This window comes from Natator depressus, chromosome 20 (assembly GCF_965152275.1).
Source record: "Natator depressus isolate rNatDep1 chromosome 20, rNatDep2.hap1, whole genome shotgun sequence".
NCBI classification, from domain to species: Eukaryota; Metazoa; Chordata; order Testudines; family Cheloniidae; genus Natator; species Natator depressus.
Genome location: NC_134253.1, coordinates 573,113 through 600,134, shown reverse-complemented (window position 1 = coordinate 600,134; position 27,022 = coordinate 573,113). Strand labels below are relative to the sequence as shown.

Below are 27,022 nucleotides of genomic sequence, written 5' to 3'. Positions count from 1 at the left end.
CCAACAACTTAACACAAATCACCCTTCTGTCTGAACACCTTTCATCTATAGTTACTGTAACTGAAAGTTTAGGGAAAAGGATTCCCTGTATACATTCCCAGTTTGTGTATTTGAGAGAGACAGTTGGTAAGATTTTGAGGGCTCTTGGCATTATGAATTGCGCTGTTTGCCCTGTAGCGTCAGGTAGTTTCCCTTGTTTGCGTGGGTCTTGGAGAGAAGCATTTTAAAAATAGGAAAAAAGTGACTGTACAAGCCTCGAACTGGCAGGGGGACTCTGGGTTGGGTATGGAACCTGAAATCCTTTACCCTTGTGCTTGGGGCACTGAGGCCTGCCTTTATGGACTGTCAGACAGCTGTCTCAGTTTACTCCTGATAGAAGTCAGTACACCGAAGCGTGAGTGGCGGGTAAAATAGGCCAGAGAAGGCCTTGCCTTCCCTGGCACTGCCGCCGACCTGCTGCCAGATACCTGGGCCACGGTGGCCCCAGCCCTTCCCCGAGACCCCCACCACCTCCTGCACTCCACACACCCTTGTCCCTGCTGCTCGCCATGTCCCTCCTCCTCAGGTGTTGGGTCCAGTGGCTTGGCAGGGCCTTCAGAGGCAGGAGGAGCTGGTGCTAGGGGCCAGCACACAGGGGGCCGGCAGACTCGGCCCTGCCCGGCGCTGGGAGAGGCTGGTGGCTCGGCCCTGCCCGGCGCTGGGAGAGGCTGGTGGCTCGGCCCTGCCCGGCGCTGGGAGAGGCTGGTGGCTCGGCCCTGCCCGGCGCTGGGAGAGGCTGGTGGCTCGGCCCTGCCCGGCGCTGGGAGAGGCTGGTGGCTCGGCCCTGCCCGGCGCTGGGAGAGGCTGGTGGCTCGGCCCTGCCCGGCGCTGGGAGAGGCTGGTGGCTCGGCCCAGTGTGGCTGGGGCGGGCGGGCTGGGGTTCCTCCGGTCTCGGGGCCCCCCTGGGTCAGGGCTTCTACTTTTACAGGGTGGGAGGGGGGTTTCGGGGATCCGGTGTGTGGGGGTGGTGCCCTGGGCAGAAGGGGTGGGGCCAGCGGGCTTGCCTCCCCAAAGCAGGGGTTCACCTGCCGCCCATGCATGGAAGTGACTGAAAACATGATCAGAGGAACCTCTCTCATGGCAGCCATGTGAGGGAATACTCACAGGGATTAGCACCGTCAGTTACAATCAGCATCCGCAGAGAACTCAGGCTGACATCTCTTTGGTCCCGATGAGCCATCATGGCCCAGTGCAAGTCTCGACACTTCACTAAAGCCACCTTCGCTGCAAACGAAGGGAGCAAATGAAGTTAGTACAAATAAAACCATTCGCTGAATGCTTCTTTCAGTGAAGCTGCAGGGGCCTAACACCAGTACCCTCCCATTAGGGCAAGTATCTTCAGCTCAGGGACGCAAATCCTTTTGCCCATTTGAAGGTTAAGTAACAGGGGTTGCAGGGATGGAGTTCTCCTCTGATACAGGAGGTGAAGGTAGGGCACCCACACTGCCAGGTCAAAACTGCTACTACATACTAGGCAGAGCGACTGTGGCCCTCCGTGTGTTTCAGCTAGGGCTTGGGGTTAGCGGCCCCTGCATGCTGATGCCATTCCCCTGGCCTACCAGCACCATCTTGCAACATACAAACCTCTGGATTCCACATCAAGCTCTCTGTGGCCTGCCCTATGCACACATCGAAGAGAATCCAGGGTTTTGGGCCACTTGGTAGGCTTCTGACTAGCAATCAGGCAGGCTCCCAAGCTTTAAATAGAAGTGCAGTGCCCCACAAATGTTCGTCTGGAAAGCCACATGCTAGAATCTTAAGGAATGCCATCATTACCTTTGTGGGTATGAACTCTCTGCACCCAGGAGAGTGGGCAGGTTTTCATCACAGAGTAGGGCACGCTGAGGGTGTGCAGCTTGTTCATTACATTCTGGAAAGCAGAGAGATTTGTGGGAAAGGGCCAACAAAATATATCCAACATAAATCAGAGATGGGAGTCCCCTTTTCCCTCCCCAATGCCTGGTAAAGCTTGTGCACTTCCTGCAGTTAATATTTCAAAGCCTCATTTGAATGAACAGAGAGTATGACGACTAGGCAGAAGACATCATTGCTCCTGCCAGCAGATCTGCACTGACTCCAAAGGAAGTGCGTAAAGCTGGATCTGAGAGCAGACTGGGCCCAACTCTCCTCCTCAAACACTACTTCACATTGTAATCAGGAAGGGTGGTAAAATACCCAGAACAACCATCCTGCCAGTTTTCTCCCTGAAGCACCAGCTCACCGTTAACATGCCATGCCAGAGCCCTGCATCCTTCTTGAAATCCAGAACATTCACTATGGTTTCACCTGGAAGAGGAAAGTTGTGATATAAGAAATTTGGCAGATAACTGGGAAGATGCGGCTGTATTACTGATACTGGAACTTGCCCCTTTCCCAATGCAAAGTCAAGTTAGCTCCCTGAGGCAGCTCCTGCTGGGCTCCCAAACCAGCAGGCTAAGTGGCTCCCTTCAGGCAGATGCCAGGAACTTTGAAGCTGCGGAGGACACAACTCTTGTTTTTTCACCTGGGCATTTTCTTTACAAACATTTAAAGATCACTGTTTCCCTTAAGCTTGGCAAACTCAAAGTGCCAATTATTTCTTAAGCGTTTCATACAGTACTTAGACACCATGCAAACACCTCTCCATGGCAGCACATAGTGGCGGCATTATGCAAACAGCAAGCGTTTAGCCTAGTCCGTTTGTCCTCTTATGCATTATTAAATAGATTCCAAGCTCCTTGTTATGGATAATACAAAACAGGTACACACAGGTGCATACACAGAGCACAATAAAAAGAATGATAAGACACAGAAGACCTACTTAAAACAAAATATGAATTTAAGGGAAGGAACACCTTACAGACAGCTGCAAGAATATAACGTCTGGCATCTCTAGGCTTTTATACCACATTCATCACTGTAATATTGGAGTGTCCTAGCCTCCTTACACATGAGGTGTTGAGTGGAAAGAGGTTATAGAGCCATCATTCAAATGCCTTGGAAGACTGACCCTTAGGAGCAGTGGAAATGAATGGAATGGCCCCCAAAAGGAATACAGTTGCATGTCAAACAGAAATGATGACATACAACTCATTAAAGGAGCTCCGAGATCATGACTGGTAATTTCTGTTCTCCATAACTGGATTTAACCTGTAGAGCCCAAACTAGTTTGGGACCTGGTTATCTGAGAGGCCACGGTGTGTGTGCATTGCCAGTATGGAGGTGAGAAGAGGCATTCCAGCAGGAGCTCCTTCAATGCAAGTGAAAGGGAGCTAGTGGCATGATGTTCTTTGAAAAAGGATCCTCAAGTTTGGAGCTTGAGCAATTTTGCCCCTCCCATCCCCCAGTTAACCAAGGCATGGATCTGTAAACCTCCATGCACACTGCAAAGCCCACCTTTTGTCCCTCTCTGTTAAGCCTGCTGGGCAGGGCGTGGGCTGAGGTGGAGATAATTATGGGTTGACCTTTGTCCACGTTTAAGCTAAGATTTTTAATTTCTGAGATAGTTTAAACTTTTAAAATCCATCTGACTGAGCATTGGAAAGAATGATCTTGCAGCGAGCCGAGCTTTCACCCCTTCGTGCACGTATCCACCATGTGACACTACTCACCTTCAGAGTAGTTGCAAGCTTGAGACAGAGCCTGACAATGAGACAGCATGGCAATACGAGACACTGTCACCCCCATCACACTGCCTTCCTTACTAGTCTTGTACTGGAAAGCAACAAACATAATAAGAACATAAGAATGGCCATACTAGCTCGGTATCCTGTTTTCCGACAGTGGCCAATGCCAGGTGCCTCAGAGGGAATGAACAGAACAGGTACTTACCAAGTGATCCATCCCGTCACCCATTCCCCAACTTCTGGCAAACAGAGGCTAGGGACACCACCCCTACCCATCCTGGCTAATAGCCATTGATGGACCTATCCTCCATGAATTTATCTAGCTCTTTTTGAACGCTGTTATAGTCTTGGCCTTCACAACATCCTCTGGCAAGGAGTTCCACAGGCTGAATGTGTGTTGTGTGGAGAAATACTTCCTTTTATTTGTTTTAAACCTGCTGCCTATTAATTTCATTTGGTGACCCCTAGTTTGTGTGTTATAAGAAGTAGTAAACAACACTTCCTTATTTACTTTCTCCACACCAGTCATGATTTTATAGACCTGTCATATCCACCCCAGTCGTCCCTTTTCAAAGCTGAAAAGTCCCACTCTTATTAATCTCTCCTCATAGCAGCCGTTCCATACCCTGAATCATTTTTGTTGCCCTTTTCTGAACCTTTTCCAATTCCAATACACCCTTTTTGAGATGGGGTGACCACATCTGCACGCAGTATTCAAGATGTGGGCGTACCATGGATTTATATAGGGGCAATATGATATTTTCTGTCTTACTATCGATCCCTTTCTTAATGATTCCCAACATTGTTAGCTTTTTTGACTGCCGCTGCACATTGCGTGGATGTTTTCAGAGAACTATCCACGATGACTCCAAGATACAAAAGGCAAACTGAAAAAGCAGTCTGTAGGGTAGATGTCACCCAAACACTGATATTATTTAGGATGCAGTAGTTCCCAGTTAGTATTACTGGGATGCACAGAGGAAGACAGGCCATACCGTGAGAAGTGAACAATCCAAAGTGTTGCCATGTGAAACAAAGGCAGAAATCTGAACGTTACCAAGTACTAACGGAATTAAACAGACCGAATGAAAAGGTGATCACAGGGGAGCCCCCTGAGCTAAACGGTGGACTGTACCAAGTCTCCCAGCACTAAGCCTTAGTTAAGATGTGCTGATACACTCCTGTGAGCAACCCTACAGCGCTGTCAGATTAAGCCACTCTCTAGTCATCCCACACACTGTATCTGAATTGTTTCACTTGTCTTTGGAGCAGAGACTGTCTTCCTCTGCATTTTGAACAGCAAACAAAGTCACAAACTGGTACATGACTAAAAACAAGCATCATGGCAAGTTGTACATGATGAAAAGTGTATTGTTTTGGCAAGAAATTGGCAAGTTTGGAATAGCTCACATGAAAGTGCTACCATTTTGATGGCTTCTGTGCATTAAATTCAATCCAGAGAAGCTCATTTCTGACCTTCATTCACTACCCACCTCAATATATGCCGGCTCAGTTCCTGCAGTTGAGATGTTGGGCTGCCAGTCCTTTGGTGACTTGGAGAGATACTTTGAGTCTGTCACAACCCATTTGAGTCTGGGCCAACCTAGAGCCGAAATCAAAGGCAACCTTAAGACCTGTATCTGCTGAAAGAATCTATATTCATCTGAAATATAGAAGTGATCATTTGCCCATTTCACTTAGGGCTTGTTTTCCTAGCAGCAAAGTTAAATAAGCAAAATGCAAATTAATTTGAAGGAAATGCATAGCTTTAAAACCAAACGTGATTTGGACTTGATTGGGTTTACTTCCGACAGAACCACAAGGATCATTTGATAGAAAATGATGTGCTGTGTAATTTGCGCTGATAATTTGATGTCATTTGACAAGGGGAGCAGCTATGCTTGGTTTAGGATTATCAGATGACTGCAAACATACAAATCAACCCAAGGCAGATCACTAGCTAGACAAACTCATCCCTCTTCCCATGAACCAGTGCATCTAGGGCTTGCAAGGGTGGTGGGCTCTTTCGCCCACTCACAAATTGACCCTGCAGTGTTTATAAATATAGCTCTGATGTAGCATTAAAGAGACCATGATTTTTCTCTCTCCAAACACTGCTGAACTGGTTCTAGCAGAATGTTGGTTTCTAAAGTGGCCTCATCCTAATCTCCACTGCAATGCCCTGGCTCTGTCAGAGACATGCATAAGTTTGTGCCTCAGTGGTGCATACAATTCATAGTCCCAAACAAGGCAACGACCCCACTGCAAACCTTGCTCACTCAACCCAAAGAAGAGCAAAACAGCACATGGCTTTTGACTTCTAACAGCTAGTTTTAGAGTTCAGCCCTGGGGCAAACGGGTCAAAACAAAAGTGTGACTGAACTAACCTTTAAACTGCACAATCTCCCCATTCTGGGTTTTTGGCAGCCCCTTTAGACAAACCTCAGTGGTGAGAGCCAAAGTGATGCCACAGCTCCCCAAGAGGAAGCCAATCTGCTGACCACCAGCATCCTGAAGGAAAAGAAAATAACCACTGTGAGTTCCAGATGATGGGAGAGTATGAAGCCAACTTTACCCTTACCAAAAATCAAGGCACGGTAATGCTCTGGTAACTGGATCGGTAACATTATGGACCACATTGGGAAAAAACAACATTCTGTTTCATCTGATTTGTCCCATGGACGTCTGGCAATGGTTTGAAACTCAAATGACAACCACAGTCTGGCAGTGATGATATGGATACAGTCATATGTTAACATGCTCTAGAAAACAATATATGCATCATGAAGGCATGCTGGGTGTAATGGGGACTCTCATGCTGACAGAATTTGTTCCCTAGGGCAGGTTGAGCAGCTGTGACAGATGTATTTCTGTGAGCAAATAAAAGTCCACAGAAAAATGAGAACCTATTGTAAAAATATGGAAGATAACTTCATGTTCTGCCTAGCAAGTCTGTTCCCTTCACTTAATCCTGAGGTCCAGGGATGCAAGTGGGAAGACTGGGAAAAGTTTCTGGTTCTCAAGGAAAAAAACAGACAATGTTGCACTGGCATAACCATTAATGGCCAGAGGTGAAAGGCAGATGATTTCAGTGGTGAGATGGGCCTATTCATATGGATGTCAGCATATAGCCATTGCACTCACATGGTTTATTTTCACTAGGGAAAGCACTAAATCTTCAAACAAGCATCAAAAATGAAAATGGAAATACATCAAAATAATAAACATGCCCTCTCTGTCCCCCTGTAACTGACTAACCCTATTGCACAAAGATAAAAGCACTGGAATGAGTAGCTGATCAAGTGACCTGACTGGCCAAATATTGGTAGAAGCTTTAATTTCATTTGGTTACCACAGCAGTTGTCATGTTGAGGCTGCAAAGCAAAGCTCTAGAAACCCACAGCATTACCGACCATTTCATTACCACCACTCTTGATGTATGGTTGCCATTATTATGCTACCATGGTTTCGTCTCACGAAATTCTATTGTTTCTCAGCTTTTAGAATGGCAATAACGTAGCAACATTAGGAAAAACCTCTTCTGGGAGCAGGGATTATACAGCAAGAAGTGACTGGGAATAAAGGTCTGTTTTTCAGATGTGCTGAGCACCCACAACTCCCACTGAAGTCAGAAGGGAGCTGCAGGGAGATTAACAAGGACAGGTTATAGACATGTGTCCATCACAGTGTCTAAGGAAGTCCATTGTTCTCTCAGCTGTTCAGCAAAATTCTTCTAGGCAGCCAAAGAATTTTCACAGTTTTAGACTCTGCAATGGCACGTGCCTATAATTCTTACACACTGAGCTGGTACAGAAGAAGAACTGCTAAAGGCGCCGTGGATCATTATGAAATGCTATCAAATCAGAGGCTGATGGTCTGACTTGGTTTTCATCCCACATCAGCCGATCCACTCCTCTAAGATGCATCAACGTTACCTTTCTGGTAAGAGGTACCTCTATAGGCACTGGGATCACTTCCGCTAGCAGACAGCCATAAAACGCCACCATGAACATGACTGGGTCATTGTTGGGATAAACAAGGGCTACCTACAATTCACAGAAGTATTTGGTTAGAGAAGATATGAGGCACAACATTAAAGTTGGGTTTGTTACATTCCCAGTGATTACGCTGTTTAATTAAAAAAAAAGAATTAAAGTCATCTCAATGGCTGATCCCATCTACAGCCCATGAAGTGAAAATCTTGCCAAAAAATCCATTGAACTCCCTTTTGTCCTAACACATGAAATATTAAACCATGGTTAGCAATTAAGAATTTACGAAAATCAAATTCTCGGTTTAGAGCAAATTTGTAGATGGTAGAAACGTGTAATGCAGAACCTCTTTCAATAAAGCATTTACTCCCTTTCCATGTTATTCCTACAAAACCAACCCAAGATTTTTATTATTAAAGTTTGCTCATTTCACAGCTTTCCCCTCTGACAGGCCTATTCCTACTGCATTGTATCTTTGCATGTGAGAAGTTTACTTTTTAGTGTGATCCTCCCATGGGTATGGATTCAAAAGGGCCGTAATGATATTCCAGAGCAGGTTATTAGGACAAATTCTCTTTACAGGTTCTTTTTTAAGTGGGGTCTATTAAAATGAACAATAATACCAGCTTGCCCATTGTAAAATATCCTCTTTAGCATGATGCTGACATGATCATCAACCCTCCAATCAGGGTCCAGTGAGGAATTTTGGCATTTTAGTTTCAGAGGTGGGAAAGGGACAACGATAAACTTCATAGCTTTTCAGGCATTTTTAAAGGGAGGTCATGCATGTTCAGATTCTAGCACAGCATCCCATACAGGTCTTCTCTTTGGGAGCTCTGCACAGTGTACAAGGCTGGGTGTGTTTTTATACTCCTATACATATACAGCTGTAGTTAATCTCTCTGTACATATACATGCATACAATGGGAAGAAGAGCGAACTGAACCTTTTCACTAATATCAAGAGCAGTGTGGTAAGACCTCTGACATTTTGCAGCCATTGCTCCTAGGGAGAGAGGATCGTGTAGGAGAGATTTTCAAAGGGGAGTCAGGGACTCCTCCAGACACTTTTGAAAATCTCAGCCCAGGAGTTCTCTTCCTGAGGGCTGGACAGGGGTCTTTCCATGCAGCCTGGAAACATTTCTTTAAAACACAGCTGGGCCCCTAGGATAAGAGTCATGCACTCGCCCTTATTAAAAGGACAAGACTAATGTTCATGGCAAGTGAAAATGCAAAAAACCCTCTTCCCATTTCACAGGAAGAGCCAAACATTCCCAAGCTCATTACCCTGTCTCCAGGCTTTAACACGGGTTCATTTTTGGTCCCCAGTTTATTAAGCAGCGTGTAGGCCAGCTTAAGGCTTCTGCTCCACAATTTACCTAGAACACAAAGATAAGAAGTTTGCCAACTCCACATCAACCAATCACAGCCTAAGTAGTATTAACAGCTAAAGGATCCTAAGCCCCATTTTGCAGAAGTGGAAGCACAAAGAGGTTCGGTGATTTGCCCATGGTGACGATGAGTGACAGAAATGGAAACGGACCCAGAAATCCAATGCCCAGTCCTCTGCAGTATTTCATGTAACAATAAGAAGGTGCAAAGGCAAATCCAACCTGCAAGAATCCTTTATATATACCCAGGACTTAATCCTTATGCAGGTTTGATTCAGAAAAATTAAATTTAAGGCTTCCCTTTAAAAAGGACACAAGTAGCTGTTTTGCTATTGCCTGGCTCTGGTAATCATCACAAAGAGAAACTGGGTAAATCCAAGAGTGACATGAAGGCAACACTGTCTATTTTCACACAGACTCTCAAATCAGATTCTTAATTAAGCGGCAACAAAGAGCAAAGGGATGTTTAATCTACAACTATTTCTAGAGTCAATGAAAACTTCATCAGTACCTGCTCCATGTCCTCCTGTGCTCCTCACAGTGCCCATCAGCGTTAACTCCAACTCTTGGCTTGGCTCCGCCTTTCATGCTCCCCCTGTACTTGGAATGGTCTCCAACCTTGTCTCAAACAGGGTCACATGCCACCTCCCATATCCTCCCTTCAAATCCACTGCTTCCAAGAATCCCTCTACCTGTGTTCACATGTCCCTCCCCTGATCTATTTGAGGGAAGGGATCTTGTCATATGCTATGTGCTGTAAAGTGTCCTGTATATTTACAGTGCTGTATCAGTGTGAAGTCAGTACAAGGAGGAGACTGACCACCAGAGACAGGAAAACTCATTACAATAAGATATCTGCAGAACCTCACCTCTCATGCTGGATTTACAATGTTTTGTCTACAAACCTCTCACACCCCAGGAATTTGGGCAAACGCTTTTCCAATCTGGCTGTCAGCTGTCAATTTGTGCTCTACCACACCCCAGCACTGTAAGAAGGATGCAGCAGCAGAAATATACCACTCACCATAGGTCAGGGTATAGACTGGTTTTCCTGTAACATCCAGTGCGGTCAGACAGGGGCATTTGGCCTGTGTGGTCCCCCAGCGCTGCAGTGCTGCTTCTAAGGCAGGAGGCCAATTACAAACGACTCCCAGCGGCTCTCCCTTCACAGGTGTCATCTGGCGCCCCTCTGGTTTGGGCTGGTTTGGGTCAGGCTGCGGGACTGAAAGAAAATTAAATCCCCCCCCCACCCAGTTAGTCCCAGCTCACATACAAGCAGGGAAGAGAACTGAAAACAAATGCTGTTCCACACAGAACACAAGGCAGCCTGTACATTTATAAACCCCAAACGAAACCCTGCCAAAACCAAAACACTGCCCTGCACAGACAACATTCCCCCTGGGGAGAGGATGAGAGAGAGAACAAACCACATGTGACACGTTAGTCAGGCTGCTTAATGCATGATTGAAAGGCACTCAGAAACTGCAGTAATGAGGGCAGTAAAAACTTATATGAAATAGAATGGAATTCCTCCGTACTGAACCAACAAGCCACAAGTTGCTTTGAAGTCACTGATGCAAAAAAACCCAAAACCAACAACCCACTTTTCCTTTGGGAAATTATTAGGGTTCAGGTGATCTTAGAAATTAGGCTTTCAAAACCAATTTAAACTTTTTGTAAAAAAGTCTAAGCAGTTTGCATTAATATAGTGTGGGTGTAAGGGGCTGGACTGACAGCCCTGGAGAATTACACCATCCATCCATCCACTGGGCAATGGATTACTTTAATGACTACATTCTACCACTGGAGCTTGGCCACGGACAGTCCACGGGTGCTCATATCACCTTTAAAGAGGAAGTCAATCTCTAAGTCAACTCTGTATAACAGCATAACACACATCATGTGTTTGTGCTCACAACACATGAGCAATAAGAGCATTTCTTGCTGGTTGTTACCTTCCACGATTTCTTCAAAATCATCCACAAAAAATTCCTTCAGGGGTGGCCTTTTTGGTCGTTTCAGGGTGTTGAGCAGCTGTTGAATTTTTGTGGAGACTCTGCTACTTACAGGGACACCTAAAGGGGAAGGGAAAGAATTCAGCTAATCAATGAGCTTGTCATCTCTAGCAACATTAATTTCCTACCTCCCTTCGCAAGGAATTATTTTCTCCTGATGTGCCCACTTGCCCTGTCAAGAGGCACAATCTTAACCACCAAGGCCAATTAAGACTGACACTGTTGGGCTTGGTTCTATTTTAACCAAGAGGGCAGAAATTGTTAGTAACTTATCTCCTCCCTCTCTGAAGTCTCATCCCCATCTGTCTTTGGTACGTTACATGGGCTTTGAAACGTGGCACGCAATTTAGCATGTCTTCAGAATAACTGCCAGTGCCATTGCATGACTTGACCAGCAGAGGGTGTTGTAAGAATTACAAGCATTGACACCACTTTTACCTCAGAGACTTAGACCGAACAGTTTATGATCAGTATCATCAGCTTTATAGTACCAAAACTGTAGTTAAGAGTTGTATTTTCATTAGTCTCTCCTCAGTTTGTGTGGATTCCAACACAACAGCATTTTAAAAGCAACAAACCCACATATAAATTCTGGACTTTGTTACCAAAAGGCAAGAAGCTGAAGAGAAAGACAGAAAATGCTACCCTCACTTACTAGCTGCACCTTCAACATGAAGTTAGATGTTGCAGGGAGATAAAGGCTCCTTTGAAAACCCAACCCAAAGAGTAATAGTTTTCCTAAGTGTGACTAATCTTTGTTGGGTTCATTTAAAAATCAATTCCTTCCTCACAAAGAGTTCTATCCAGGCCTTCCTTTCCTTCTCAGTATACTATTCATAAGCTTCAGCTCTGTACCTGATGCTTGACATTTACCCACCACAATATCAGTAAATTTAGCACTGGAAGGTGCCAGGTTATTTTTCTGTCAGCACCCCTGGGGACTGAACTATTCTGCCCTGAAAGTACATCAGCAGTGCAAGCTCCCCACACGTCCCCTCACGGCATCTGTCTCACTAGCAATCTGAGGAAGTAATGGGAAGGGCCCATTCAATTCTTGGCTACTGTTCAGATTGCCCTTGGTGTTCGTTGTTTTCATTTGTTTGTCCATCAGGAACTAGACCAAGAAACCTCCTATAAGAAAATTCCCTTCAGAGGCCATCTGATGGCACTGAATGTAAATCACAGGGCAGGAACTGAGTCAGCAATCTAGGTTCAGCAATCTAGAAGAGAAAGCTTCTGAGCTCCCATCCTCTGAGACATTCAGTCTCCCTGAAAGGCAATTATAACCTAGTTTCAGGCACGTTTGGGGAAGTATTAAAACTGCTTCATCCCACCAAGCAACTGTTATTCTCTAAAATAGCTGTTGAAGGTAGGCTCTCGAGAACTCTGAGCAAGTGACTTACAAAAAATCTTGACGCCAAAAGTCTTGGACTTCTGGAATCAACAGAGCTAACTGTGTTGAGATTAGGGTGTGCAGTGAAGTCTAGTCAGCTCTCCAGAATTTTTTTTCCTGACTGGGTAGGCAGGAAAGGGAGTGTCCACAGTCTGGGGGTATATTACAGCTGACACTGCAGCCACTTAAACTTAAGTGTGTTTGTAGTGAGTCTGAATTGGTTCAGGAACCTACAGCAAGTATAAGCACATTCTGAAAGTCATACACGTCACTGACCCCACCACCCCCAAGTTCAGCTCCTCCCACGCCATGCTCTCATTTGTGGGTACTCAGAAAGGTTCCATACCATCAGCAGTGTCCATGAGACTAGATCGATTGGATCCCTTGTGCGTGCCTTTCACGATTCCTGATGGAGGAAGGTCAATAGTTGCTGGGCGTGCTGAGGAAGAGGATGAGGAGGTAGTTGCAGTGACGTCAGGGGGAACGGAGAAATTCTCTTGAAAAGGGAGAAAACTGATATTCAATTTAACGTGCACCTTCCACTACCCAATGGCCAAGTAAGGTGTCAATTACCCATCAGCTACTGTCCTCTATAACAAAATAATGCTTTGCCCTGCTATCCTGGCTTTTGTGAAAACATCTTAGGGTGATTTCTAAATGCAAACTCTAGACACTAGATACTTTAAAAAAAAAAAAAAGTACTTTTAGATGAAAATTTGCCTTCTGATGGTCAAACTCCTAGAACAGAAAGCTGCTGTGTTATCTCCTGCTAGAACCTGAGCTGTAATAATGTCTCACAAGGCATGACTTCCTCCTGAGTTACAGATTTGTAAACTAAACAAGAGGGAAAAACACTGGTTATAGATGTAATCCTTAGAAGATTAGAAAAATCTTGGAAAAGAAACATCATGCTGGGTTGTAGTACCCTTCAGTTTCAATAGCTAAGCAGGGTGGAACCTGGACAGTGTTTGATAATAGACCTGCAAGAAAAACCTAGGCCTCAATGAAGTGATGCTGGCCTTCCGTTTGTCAGTACTGAGAGCCTTGAGTTAGGGGGCATTTTGCTGCTGGAGGTCCTGGCTTTCAGATGAGATGTCAAATAGAGATCAACTCGCATTGCTTCAAAACGCCAAGTTCCTTTGGGCAATAGCAGGAGCGCTAAATCTGGCTCTGCTCCACTTAAGTGCATTTTGTCTAGCTAAGTCTCCTCTGTGGGTTTAATTGGATATGGTATTTTTCACTTTATCCTAAGCTGCCACGTTGTGTTGCAGTGCATTGTTAAAGTTCAGAAGTGGCTGAATTATATTCACAATATTTACTGTCCTACACAAATGCCTTGTTAAAGCAGGTTTAATATTACTGAAGAAATATAACTCTTATGTAAAGCAACTAGAGCATGACTAGAAAAGAATATAAGCATTGAACAGACTGGAAATATCCAAATTAAGGTAATTTTCATAAATACCCCATTATTTTTGTAATTCACACTTTGTCAATACTGATATATGAAGATTCACAAAACAACCTTAACACTGGCCTGTAAAACAACTCACACAACTTCTCTAATATTCTGGGTGATGAAAGCTGTAAGACAGATAAGTTGAAAGTTCATAAGCATGAACAAGGATCCCCCTGTGTTTAAGATGATGGGAATATGAATTTTTCACACACCGATGTGGTTAAGCAAACATGTGATCTATAAGGGCACCAGAATATTAACGAAAATTACTTTGACTGGTCATTTCCTGTTTCTTTAATGCTTACAGTTTCACATTTCATTGATGGTAATGCTATAAGTTATGCATTTTGCATAAAGGGTTATATTAATTATTTCAGCTTCTAACTGAAACACACAACAACCAACATTGTTGTGTTTCTTAAAAGAAAAATCAAGGGCCCTGCAGGTTTGCACTGGATTGGCACAGAAGCACAAAGCTTACTACTGCACCAGGCACACAGCAGCAGTTCCCATGCAGCTGGTGCATGACTTTTTCTATAGTACCAGCAGATCTGGGGCACTGGGATCCCCCACATTTCCAATAGATCTCAGCAGTGCAGAGGAGGGGAATCTGTCACCCACTTCCTAAGGACAGCAGGACAGGAGCTCCACACCTGTGCATCTCCTATGGCATGCAAAGCAGGAGGCATACAGGAAAGGAGCATCACTCCTGTGCATCTTGGGAGCTATGCTGGCAGGGGATGTACCCACCCTATGGCTCTCCTACACTCAGTGGAAACAAGCACCTTGGTTCTGTAGTGCTTTGTGCAATGGTGACCAGGAAGGAACTTTTTAACTCCTATCTCCAAAGGGTTCTCATATAAAATTGTTTATGCAAGAGTTCTAATACATACAATTTTAGATGTTGACATCTGACGAACATATCTATTTCATGTTGCCAATGCAAAGAGTTATGATGAAAAGATTGCTTTTATTTATTTTAAACTAATTCATGCACAAGATTTTATTGGGCATCATTTGAAAACAAGTGCTAAGAAAATTAGGTATTAATTTGACAGTAACTACACAGGTGCTGAACAGCGAGCAGCGCTCATTCACTATCAGAATGCTGATTCCACAACTGTAATTTTTTTTTGCATTCCCCAGTTTTTAAAGTGCCGCTGTGCGTCAATAAAGCATTAATTATACTGACTCCATTTTATGTGCAGTTTTCCATTTCAGAAAGCCACTTGCATACCAGTAAACAGAAACAAAACCATCAGCAATATAAATGTCAAAGGAACAGAGTAACGTGAAGCTGGTAAAATCACCAACTCTTCTATGCATTGCTTGCTCCAAACCAATTAAGCCAAAGCACAGAGCACACAGATACAGCTATCCCCCTGGGTTGCAGTAATAACCTTAAGAGCATATAAAAGGAAAAGATGAGCAATGGAGCAAAACAAACCCTGAAATTTCATACAGCAGCATCAGCAGCAGGGAGCACCTCAGAGCATCAAAAAACAGAGCCTGGGGTATCCAGATCTGTAATTCCCCCCACCCCTTCCCAGCAACATGGACAGCTAGCTTGGAAAATAGTCAAGGCTTCAAATCTGTGTCAGATCTTCATTTGTGATGTTGCAATTCCCTCATGAATGGCTGTGTGCACTGGGGTTTTGTTTTTTTAAAAAATAAATACTAAGATAACATTATTAAAGTCTAATAGTGCAAGTAGAATTTTTAAAAAGCAAAGTATTCCAACCCCCTGACTTGTTTTAGGAAAAGATACAGCTGTGACATGCCACAGAACATGAAGGCCCAAGTCACTCCCCTACATTTGGCAGCATTGTTTATGCAAATAGCAGCTTCAGGTAGTCGCAAGCATTAGCAACACCTACATGCAAAAAGAAAGCTCTGCAGCTGAGCTTGTCAACATTGTAAGTGCATCCCTGGGATCTTTTCTACACCAGCAGGCTCCTATTTCCCTCTGACCAAGTGCACTTTTCCAAACTCTGGGGCCAAGCTCAGTGGAGGTGAGTCTACTGAAGTCCAGGGGGTTCCGTGGAGACAGAATGATGCCTTACTACAAATTTTCTGTATACAATGGGGGATTCTAACTTTGTGAAAACAGAATCTAAACTTGAAGCAGTTTTAGTTTTGCTGTTCATACCCAGCTCCTACCTATTCGAGTACTGGCAAATACATCAGCTAGTGTCCCACTGGTCCCTTTGCCTTCTCCATGGGATAGTGTAGAAGATGCTGATGAAGACGTGGATGAGCCCTGAACAGATCGGTTGATCCAGGACTCAGCATTCTGTAAGCTCTGATGCAATGCAGCAGAAAGAGCAGCCTGGCGCCTTAGCGACCCCTCATCCTCGGATGCAGAAGACGTGTCTGTATGGAATCAAAACAGAGAATCTAGCCTCTTTGGAAAGCACACTGCGCTTAGCATGCTCCTTGGCAATTGACCTACTATTGACAAAGGCTTCACATTCCCAACATGGAGGATGCTCTTTAGAGACTTGGAGTCAACAAGGTTACATAGGCCAAAATGGAGATAAAATTTGTTAAAGCAGCAAACATCCCCAGTTTGAACCAATTTACTCCTGTAAAGAAAAACTTAAAGATAATCTAATACTAGTCAGACAGTTATACCTGTCATAGGGAGACCCATTAGTGCATTCCCTCGCCCCTCATAATTGTACCATTCAAACTCTCTATTAAGCCGTCTGCTGTGTTGCTCAGCAGCAGTCATTCTGAAATGGAAACCCAAGCGTCAGAGGATCAGCCTGTGTCATTGCTGAGCCTTTGGAAGGAGCAAGTTTGTTTGAAGTCATGGACAAATGTCTATAATGCAATAACTATTTTGCAGGGATACGCGCAGAGAGCAGCAACTTTATGCTCCCCAGCAAATAAAGCTATTCATGTGTGAATAGCATTCTCTTTGCTGTTGTACATATTTGAACAGTACCTCGAAAAAAATCATACAACGGGGGTCTGCATCCTGCATGTGCAAGGAGACCGTATTTCCTCTATTATGATCCCATGAACTAAGAATATAGATATCATAAGAGATCTTGCATTATTTATTTAGTGCCATAAATGTGCATGGTGCTACATATAAACCTAGTTTATACTTTGGCTTTAAATATTTTAGTGTTCTGAAATAATCCTGCTCCTTAGTAGTCTCTAAAGCTATGAGTCAGACTTATCTTGCAAGCCAAGACAAGATACAGCCCCCAACTAGAGAAAGAGGCTGCAGTTAAGAGGCAAATGCTGCAAATCAATAGCAAGTTCTAATGTATTCATACAGCACCCAGGACTCACAATGGGCCCATGGTCGTGTACAAAAGTAAGGACAATTGAAATAAAGCAGGAAGCCATGCAGACAAGGGGAGCAGCCAGTCAACCAATGGGATGAGGAAAAAACCAGGAATGACTAACAAAAGAGGTCAAAAATGGCCAAAGTTGGAGTTGGTCTAACAGAAAGAACTGTTGTGAACTCCACAGATATGAGGCGGGGGGGAAGGGGATTCCACAGATTGAGTCCCTCAGTCAAAAGGATCCTGCTGCCCTCCCAATCCAGATGGAATCTCAAAACCACAAGTGATAAACCAGGCCACCTCCACGGCCTTAAAGAGGTGTAGGGTAAATAGGGGCCAGATTATTAAGGGCTTTAGGGTACCTATCAGCAAGACTATGAACCCATTTGTTCACTGGCAACACCCACGGAGTGGTTAGCGCCAATTCCCCACTCTTATACCAAGGTGCAAGTGGGCAGCTGGTGGGTTTGTATTACATACTGCCAATTTAAAGACCACCACAAAATTAGGAGGTCAACATCAAATTCAAAGAGACAAGAACAGGGACAAGATGAGGCAACAAGTCAGAATCTCAACATGGGATTGTATAGGATATGTAATTGAGATCTTGATCCAAAGCTCATTGATGTCAAACTTCTCTCATTGGGCTTTGGATCATACCCCGAATAGGGAACATGGTTCACTTTTGGGTCCATGCAGTGAGCACTGGCACAAGTGCCAACAGTTACTGAGTGTAACTCTCAACAGATAATTGATAAAAGAACAAATCATTTAAAGGTTAAAATTCAATCTCAGAATAAAACAGAGTACATAAACATCAAATGTATAACTGTAGCTGCTCCTTTGGATCTCTCGTCTGTGTCCTGCCATATGGCAGGTGCGTCTTGCTATCCACAGGAAACGCTGCAATTGGAAATTCACCTGCCAAAAATAATACATTCAGTGTAATAAACCTAAAATATAACTCATTAAACAGTGGAGGCCTTTGGACCTGCTGAAGGAATAAGTTTTTTCAAAAGAAACACATAGTTCAAGGCTCTACATTGAACAGTCTCCCTTGCAACTGTAAATAGATTCCATAAAGTCATTTTAATTTGTTTTAACTTAATATGTATATGTCTGAAATTAAAATAACTTATTTGAGAAAGGCAGCAAAACTGGTTTTGGGTTATGTAGCCAATTTGTTTCATTATTTTTCCCAATGGGACCAATTATGCAATTAGGTATACTGTTTCAATTCAATTACCCAATTTGCCAGTCTTAAAAAAGAGTTTTTAATGAGTTAAGATTGGTTCTTAGGAGACCTGTCATCAGTGAGGAATTCAGTGTCTCCCTTTGTTCGTGATACTACTAGACACTGCTAAGTAGGTATTTCAGCAAGTGTAGAGTTTGCACTGAATACAATACAAAGGTCACTATACCACAAAATACACACGATATGCATTAGTATATCTATTTACAGTGTAGGGAGTGTTTTGCTGCTTCACCGGCTCCAGACAGAATTTTCCCAGATCAGGAAGAATGTTTTAAGTATGTCCTGTGTATGTAAATATGCCTACGTGCTCTGACAGTGCAATATGTGAGATCTATAAGCATACTGTAACCCATTTATCAGTGATGTGTAGGGAAGCATTTGTCAGGGCCCAATCTAAAGCAAACAGTGCTGGTCCACTGGTACAATCTCATGCAAAAATTTCTGAACAGTGCAAAACCCAAACATTTGCCAAATACACAAGTGTTCAAACAAGCTTCATGTTAAGTCAATTTGATTGTGGGGAATTCACTATCCTCCAGAAGGTTTAGAAGCAACCTCTGAACGTAAAAATCAAGCAGGAAGCATTTAAAGGAATGCTTCGCATCATCATCACTGGATTTGGTATTTGACATTTGCACCAGCGTCAAATACACATTTTCCAGCCATGTGATTCAATAGATTTCTTCCAGCCAGCACTTAGAGCAAAGATTGGTGTTTAACTGAATAGAATTACTGCAAAAACAAAACACGTCCTGTTGGTTTTCACCGTGCAAAAGTCACAAGTGATATGAAAATTATGCTTAAATAACTTGAGGCATTGGCAAAGTTAACTTTATATGCATCTTTTACAAGAGTACGTAACCTGTTCCGCTAAAAAGAACACATTTAAACTCAAAATCAAACACAGCACTGTCCAAAACAAGTGCATGGGAGATACTTTCTTGCAAAAACTCCAAGCAGGTGCTTAAGCGCTGAATGCCATGAATTCTGTGACAGCCCAGTGACTTCTGTAAACTTAGAGAATGTTTGGTTTATCAGCCTCCGTGTTAAGTCTCTTAATGGTGAGCACTTAGAATCTTGTTGTTTTCTACACAAGAGATTAGTGTCCCTAGTACCGTATGGAAAATGTGTTGTCAGAAGTCTAAGTCACTGCTGATGCTATACAAAAAGCTACACGGAAAAATATTCCCACTTAATATTGTTTGAGACCCTCTGCACCAGCTCAGACTGCCTTCCTTCCTGTGCACATAAGTATCGTCTTCATGTTGACTTCTGCAGTTTTTTGAAAGGTTCTAGTTGATGTAATGGTTATCATTAAAGTTGGTAGCTTGCTAAATAAGGTCGTTGGTCTAGTGTCTATGTAATGGAAGTATTCACCTAAATTATTATGCTGCTAAACCCTTAAACGAGCAGTAGGAGTCTGCACTGTCTCCATCTGCTTGTTGGGAGGAGGAACTCTTACACAAGCATCTGAACTAGCAGAGAAGACGGAAGTCTATTAACTTGCTGATGATGAAAGGTGATGGAGCCCTGCAGACTAATTTCTTCCAGCTATAATCATACCACAGGTTCAGCATGGCAAAAGCTGAGAAGCTTCACCCACAAGCTGATAACACCTGTGTCTAAACCCCACTCTGTAGGGGCAAGAGAGGAGATCCATCCTCAGTCCTTGATACTTCTGCTTTGACTGCAGGGGGCCAGTTAGAGATAGCGGTGGTAGCTTTTGACAATATGGATATCTACACCTACCAGCAACTGGACTGAGTTCCTACTAATTTCAGACAGCCTATCAAAAAATCTGTCAATCTGTGAGAGTGAGCACACTGTTTCTTCTATTCCTCCCTCTCCAAAAGGGAAATGGGAAGGGGACCACTGAGCTCCTTAGACTCTCTCCTTTTCATTCTCTCCACTGGCCTGCAACATGGCGTCTTTCAGAAGAGCTAAACCCCAGAGTACTTCAGTCAGAAGAGGTCACTGACTGTGCAGACACACGTTCCCCTTCCTTCCAGAGGATGTGAACACGCTGCTTCTGCTTCACACCCAGCTACCATCAAGGCCTGTGAATCAGCTCCTCAGCTCTGGCCCACAAATACATATCCCTGCCATTGAGCACCAAGCATTGCCATCAGACCGGCTGGAGTTAGATGGTCACTCCTTTTCCCCCAAGTCATTCCACTCCTTTGCTCCATGCGTGGTGCAGGAGCGTAGTGCAGCACTCGCTGCATATGCACAGATGCAGCCAGGTTCAATGCAGAGAGGAAAGCCCGCTGAATTTTAACCCTTGCTGTGCATACTGCTGTTTTTGTCCGTGCGTTGATCCACATGAATGAGTAACATCTATGCACAAAGAACTCCTAAAAAGGGGAAACTGAGGTAATAACCTCATGACATTAGTGAATAATTTCAGGCCATACAGAGAAACGAGATGGCTGTAATGCAAATTGTCTAAAAGAATCTGAATATCCACATAATTAGGTCACAAACTGACAAAGAGCTTAGGAGTCTTCCACCAAGCTAAACACTTTAAATTCCCCTGCCGCACAAAGTACAATTTATGCATTTGACCAAAAATATTAAAAGGAAGGTTCGTTAACTGCTCTCAGCTGCCAGGCCCTGGTTAGGTTTTTGGGGATTTAAAGATTGTGAATTTCACAGGCATAGCAGCAGGAGCGTGACAGGTTTAATGAAGGGTAATACCTATCCAGAGATTAACAACAGGCAAACTCCTTCAGATGAGATATCACAGAAAAGAGCAAGCCACACAGCATTTAAAAAAAGCAAATCGAGAAAGGGAGCATGTACAAAGTGACACCACCTTTGGAAAAAGATGCATCCACTCCCCAAACCTACTCTCACATGGAGGCTCTGAACACTCACTTTGTTAAGGAGTTGAAATTATATTCACTACAGGGCACCAAGTGTAAGATTATTTTGAAGTTACAGACTTTTACGCAGGGCCAATGGGCTCACTTTATACAAGAGCCTCTTGAATGTTATATAGGATCCTTCCTTTAAAATCTGATGCTGCAAAGAGGCAGCAGGCTTGTGTTTATTACTTTGGCTTGTCCTACTGGCTTTGCAGAGTGAAAATAATGATCAGTATTAAGGATAGATCCAAAGGGAAGAAGTCAATGAAAGGCTTCCCCCAGTTAGATCAGGTCCTCAGCATCCATTCAATTGTAGGCCACCTGGTGCAACACCAGTTTCTTATTCTATGTTCTGTATAGTGATGAACACAGTTGGAATATACCAAGTCAATAATAAACTTGGGATAATTCTTACATGATTATATAAATTGCAGTCTCAAAGAGTTTTGTTTTTTTTAAATACTAACAGGTTTATTGCACTGGTGTAAATATAAAAAATAGAATGAGCAGAGATTACATAGCAATGTGTGAAACTGTAGCACCCAGAGGTTACGGTATTGTTCCCATCAGCACAAATGGTCTGAGGTTGTGCAACTGTATTTACAATCCATAACCTCGTGCACAAAGCTGCTTGAAAAATGGAAAAAAGTTTATTCATTAATATTTGATGAAAACCTACCAAGACCTGCAACAAATTATGTGAATAGCTTTATCGCGGAGGCTCAGGATAGCCACTTCATGTGAGTAGGCAGGGAGTGAAGAGGCCCTGAGTATTCTGGGATCACAGAAAGTCTCTGAGTCCATGCCTCAAAAAGATGCATCATTGTAAATCACTAAGCTTTGGAAAACCAGTGGCTGCTTTTGAATGCTGCGTGTTACCCTTCGGAAAACACAAGCCCACAATGTTGTTTTAACTTCTTATGGATCAAGAGACTGAAATAGGGATCCAGGAAGCAAAAGAGAAATTCTCAGTCCAAGAAGGTGCCTCAGCTTCCACACCTGGAGCTTTAAAAGGTCTCAGAGGATGAATTATTTTCCCCTATTGTAAAGCACTGCTGAGATATCAGCTTTGCAAGGGAGGGTTACTCAACACACATTCCCTGAACATGCAAATCACCAGCCACTTAGATATGACAAAGGAACCTTGGAAATAATTTACCAGATAAAAGTGCAACATGGTATTTAACAATCTTTGCATAACTTCAGCCTCCTGGCTTGGAATCTGTTAGGAGATTTTTTCAACCCCTCTCAGAACCACAACTGGCAAGAGTGTTCCTAACCTGGGGGCGTGCAGGCATCAGCTGGCGATTGCACAAATGTGGACCGTCTTTTAGTTGGCATGGGCAGGGCCATCTTCTGTTCTTTATGCTTTGCCAGTGCTGCTTGAACTGCCTCTGTGTGAATATCTGCAAAATGGAAATTACCACCCTTAGTTTTGGAAAAATAAAAACCTATTAGGAAGAATGAATGAATATATAAATAAATAAATGAATAAATAAATAAATAAAATGTTTAAAAAGGAGTTATTCACATATATTATAGCCACCATACCGCCCTGCCCTCGTGCCTTCTAGCCAAGACCTCACAGCACCTTCAAAAACAATGAATTAAGCTTTGCCACCCCACCTATGACATTTATTTTCCCCATCAGTAAAATTGAAAACAGTGGTTAAGTGATTTGCCAATCCAGAGTAAACAGGTGGAAGAGTCAGGAACTTTGGTTCCAAGTATCCTGCACTAACCATTAGACCCCTTTGTCTCTCTAGAAACTATTTCGTAGCACATGGCATTTCTGTAACCTCTTCCCCCCAACCTCCCATCCCAACCTGCTTGTCTGTCTTAAGCAACTGTTACCTCTTGTCTTTCAGACTACAAGCTTTGGTGCAGAGTGCTGTGTTTTTCTATATCATCTTAGTACAGCACTTGGCACAGTAGGTTACCAAACTGTTTGGCCACCAAGCAATACCATAACTGGTTAATAAATAATAAAAATGCACAGGTGCCAATGCTCCATAGAACTAATCAGCTTTGAAGTATTTTAAAAGATCTGACACATTTAGCCTTTAAAAAAAAATCTGATGTAGTTTAATATTTTCCACTGTGCTATGTTAGAAAAATCCTACCAAAGGCAGCTGGAAACAAAACAGTCATTTAATTTTAAACATTAGAATACAATGGATCCTTTAACTTAACAAGCCTGCCCTGCTTTGTGCATTCAGTAGCAGCCTGCCCAAAGTTTTAACACAGAACTTCAGAAGAATTACTGCAGTCATTCAATGGCAGGGCCAGGGAAGAAACCTATGGATTCAAGGGAACAGTCCACGCCCCAATGCCACAAACCAAACATAAGTTTAAGAATCAAATATTTTACCACAACACAATAACAAAACAAAACAGAGTAGAATTTGTTGCCCTCAGAGGAAAATAAAAGAGAAATTAGAGACACGTCAGTCAGAAGAAGCTGTCAGAGCTGCACTTATTTTTTTTAAAAAGTCAAATGTTTATTTGCATTTATTTTTCTACAAATCAATCTAAATACAAAACAAAAGCCAGAGAAATACTGTTTTCACCCATCCTCTGATGGAGGTCAGAGATTCTTCACTCTTTTGAGGGTACTGTTATGGGAATAATTTCAGAAAAGTAGCAGGGAAAATAATTTTGGAATCCTGGAGACATGTATGGTTCCAAAGTGACCTTGGGACTCCGGTGCCAGCTCTCTTGGCACACATCACTGGAGTGGTAATCAGAATTGTATTATGGGAGAGGAAAGCCTGCCGTGGGGGACACAGTCAACTGAATCAGTGGATTTAGCTGTTGGCACCAGCCCGTAAGAACCCTAAATAAATCACAGCACAGTACTGCACAAAAAATACTGCTGCTGGTGCTATTTTTTCACTTTTACAGGGCTTTCCGTCCAAGAAGCTCAAAGCAGCTGACAAAAGTGAATTAAGTTTCACAATCCCCCGAGGAGGGAAATATGTTCCCCTCACACAGATGGTGAAGTGACTTAGACCATGTCTACATGATGGGTGCCACAGAGGCATCACTACAGAGCTGTAGCAATGTTGTTTAGTCTTGCAGCACAGACGCAGACTACAGCAAGGGAAAGGGGTTTTCTGTTGCTGCAGGAACTCTTACCTCCCCATGTGATGGTAGCTAGGTCTACAGAAGCATTGTTCCATTGACCTAGCTGTGTCTACACCGGGGGTTAGGTGGGCACAGCTATGGTGCTCAAGGGTGTGCATTTTCCTGAGCAACAGGTCCAGCTTCAGACAGAGTGGGAACTTGCCTCCTGCTTCTACACACACCCCACCCCCAGTCGTCTCCCTCCTGAGCCGTGGAGGAAATCAGCAGAACAGGAGTCTGACTTTTCCAGTTCCTCGGAGGCGCTCGGAACATGTGAGCACAAAGGAGACCAGTTCTTAGCCTCCTGGGGAGATGTGCCTGTCAGTCAGGGATTCCAGTGAACCTGCTGGTGAGCTGGAACCCCTCTAGCTGAAGAAGAGAAACTGGCTACTCTCGAGAGCTCCCTTCTGGAGGAGGCATTGGACATTTCAGTTAATTTAGTCTTTCTATAGCAGGGGTGGGCAAACTTTTTGTGCCGAGGGCCACATCTGGGTGGGGAAATTGTATGCAGGGCCGGGGCAGGGGATTGGGGTGCGGGAGGGGGTGCGGTGTGCAGGAACGGGCTCAGGGGAAGGGATTGGGGCAGAAGAGGGGTGCGGGGTGTATGAGGGGGCTCAGGGCAGGGGGTTGGGGTGCAGGAGGGGTGCGAGGTGCAGGCAGGGGGCTTAGGGCAGGGAGTTGGGGGGGGCGGGGTGCAGGCGTGGCAGCGGCACGCACCGGGGCCAGGAAGCGGCCAGCACCACGCTGCCCTTGCCACGCCTCCAGGTACCTCCCCCAAAGCTCCCATTGGCCACGGTTCCCTGTTCCCAGCCAGTGGGAGCTGCGGGGGGCGGTGCCTGGAGGCAAGGGCAACGCACATAGCCCTCGGTCACCCCCGCCCGGCCCGCAGGGACGTGGTGCCGGCCGCTTCTGCGAGTGGCGCAGGGCCTGTGCCACCACAGGGGGCAATCCCGCGGGCCGTAGTTTGCCCACTCCTCTTCTATAGTGTGCTTATCTGCCTCTTGTCACTCGCTAACATGGATTAGCGCCAAGTGAAGTTCTCCTCCACGAACCAGCTAAACTCATCCCAGGAACCTAAGAGGTAAAGAGAGTCATTTACCCTCCCTGATCAGCATCCTTTGTTCCCTGATTTTCATTAGGAACCGCAGGCCCCTGAGCACCCCTGGTTTCTAGACAGACTATGAGCAAGACAGGACTTTCAGCAATTAGACCACGAACTGGCTGAACCACTCACATCACGTGACCTGTATTCTCCCACTGACAAAGGTCTTTGTTATATCCTTACCAGACCGATAGCGTTCATCTCTGGCTCCTCCAGATCGAGCTCGGTGATACTTGGATGAGGATGGTGCTGAAGTTGCTGCTGGAGCAGGTGTCTGATTTCTGGGTTCCTTTTGTAATGCTGGGTCAACCCCTGGAAAACAAATCCACAATTCTTTCAGAGATTAAAAAAACAAAACCAAAGCAACCTGCTTTTGGACAACATTAAAAATCCATTGTTACCTGCTAAATTATCCACTGTGAACAAACAGGTTTAGCACAGTGCGCTGCTGAAATTAAAGATTGCCTGCTGAACTGTTCAATAATCATGTTTAAGGTCTTGTCTAAACTGGGATTTAGCCACTGGTGCAAACCTCTAGTATAGGTCATGAGTTACACTGGTGTAGGGTGATCTGTAACAGAGCAGTTTAGCCTGGTCCCAGCAGTACTATATCACTGTGCTTTTTAAAAAATTATACATCTCTCTTGAGATTTAAACCTGCTTCTTAGGGGAAACAAAAAACAAAAAAAACACAGTTCTCCACCAAGACAGATATCTAAAGAATGAACTTTGGAAGAGAATTATATACAAGATAGTCTGATCTATTGCAACCATTTTATTATCCTCATAATTTTCATAACACTTAAAATGTTTTCAGTTATTAGTGAAGAAACTAGCTAAAAAAGTCCTAATTACAGCATGTTATCTATAATTCATGAAATTCTCCAGCATAAGTCCTGCAATTTTACAAGAGAAAAAACTTTCCACTACAAGCAAATGTGTCACAAAAGAGCTTTAAACACAGCATTGCACCCTTCCTTTAGGAGGAAAAAAAAATTCTAAAAATAGCTGAACGCAGTCTGAGTGAAGAACAAGCCATCGAAGTAAGCTATTTTTATTGATAGGTCACATACAGTAAACAGGAAGGAAATTGATTCTTTCACAGAGACAGCTTGTCTTGTAGAGTTAAAAAAGAGCAAAACTGTTCGAATTAACATGAAGGGCTTGAAAATATACTTCAGTGTTTACAGAATGAAACTTGGGGAGAAATTCTGGTTCCACTGAAGTCAATGAGAGCTTTGCCATTGATTTTAACGAGGCTAGGATTTCACCCAGGGAATCAGGAATCCTGGGTTTAGGCCTCCACCTGCCATTGACCCACTGTGAGATCACAGGCACGTCACCTCACCTCTGTGTGCCTCGGTTCCCCCATGTGTACAACGGGGATGATAAAGGATCATATGTAAGTGCAAGACAGCACATTTCAGAAGAAGTTCCTTATTTGACCCCTCTTGCCCAGAACTACCATCAGGGTAGA

The 27,022-nt window shown here is 43.9% G+C and overlaps 1 protein-coding gene across 3 annotated transcripts in view; it reads right to left on the bottom strand.

Moving 5' to 3' along the window:
* DIP2B (disco interacting protein 2 homolog B) overlaps positions 1–27,022 on the bottom strand; it is a 124,535-nt gene that overhangs the window by 28,356 nt on the left and 69,157 nt on the right. For 2 of the 3 annotated variants that reach the window (XM_074935782.1, XM_074935784.1), the window contains 14 exons: positions 25,729–25,857; positions 22,598–22,723; positions 16,054–16,266; positions 12,781–12,930; positions 10,982–11,101; positions 10,051–10,248; positions 8,923–9,014; positions 7,580–7,690; positions 6,032–6,155; positions 5,138–5,247; positions 3,630–3,732; positions 2,261–2,325; positions 1,816–1,909; positions 1,144–1,263 (listed from right to left, as the gene is read on the bottom strand). In XM_074935782.1, the coding sequence (XP_074791883.1) occupies positions 1,144–1,263; positions 1,816–1,909; positions 2,261–2,325; positions 3,630–3,732; positions 5,138–5,247; positions 6,032–6,155; positions 7,580–7,690; positions 8,923–9,014; positions 10,051–10,248; positions 10,982–11,101; positions 12,781–12,930; positions 16,054–16,266; positions 22,598–22,723; positions 25,729–25,857 (1,755 nt within the window). The remainder of the gene's footprint in view (positions 1–1,143; positions 1,264–1,815; positions 1,910–2,260; positions 2,326–3,629; positions 3,733–5,137; positions 5,248–6,031; positions 6,156–7,579; positions 7,691–8,922; positions 9,015–10,050; positions 10,249–10,981; positions 11,102–12,780; positions 12,931–16,053; positions 16,267–22,597; positions 22,724–25,728; positions 25,858–27,022) is intronic. The other variant, XM_074935783.1, reaches the window with a different exon arrangement.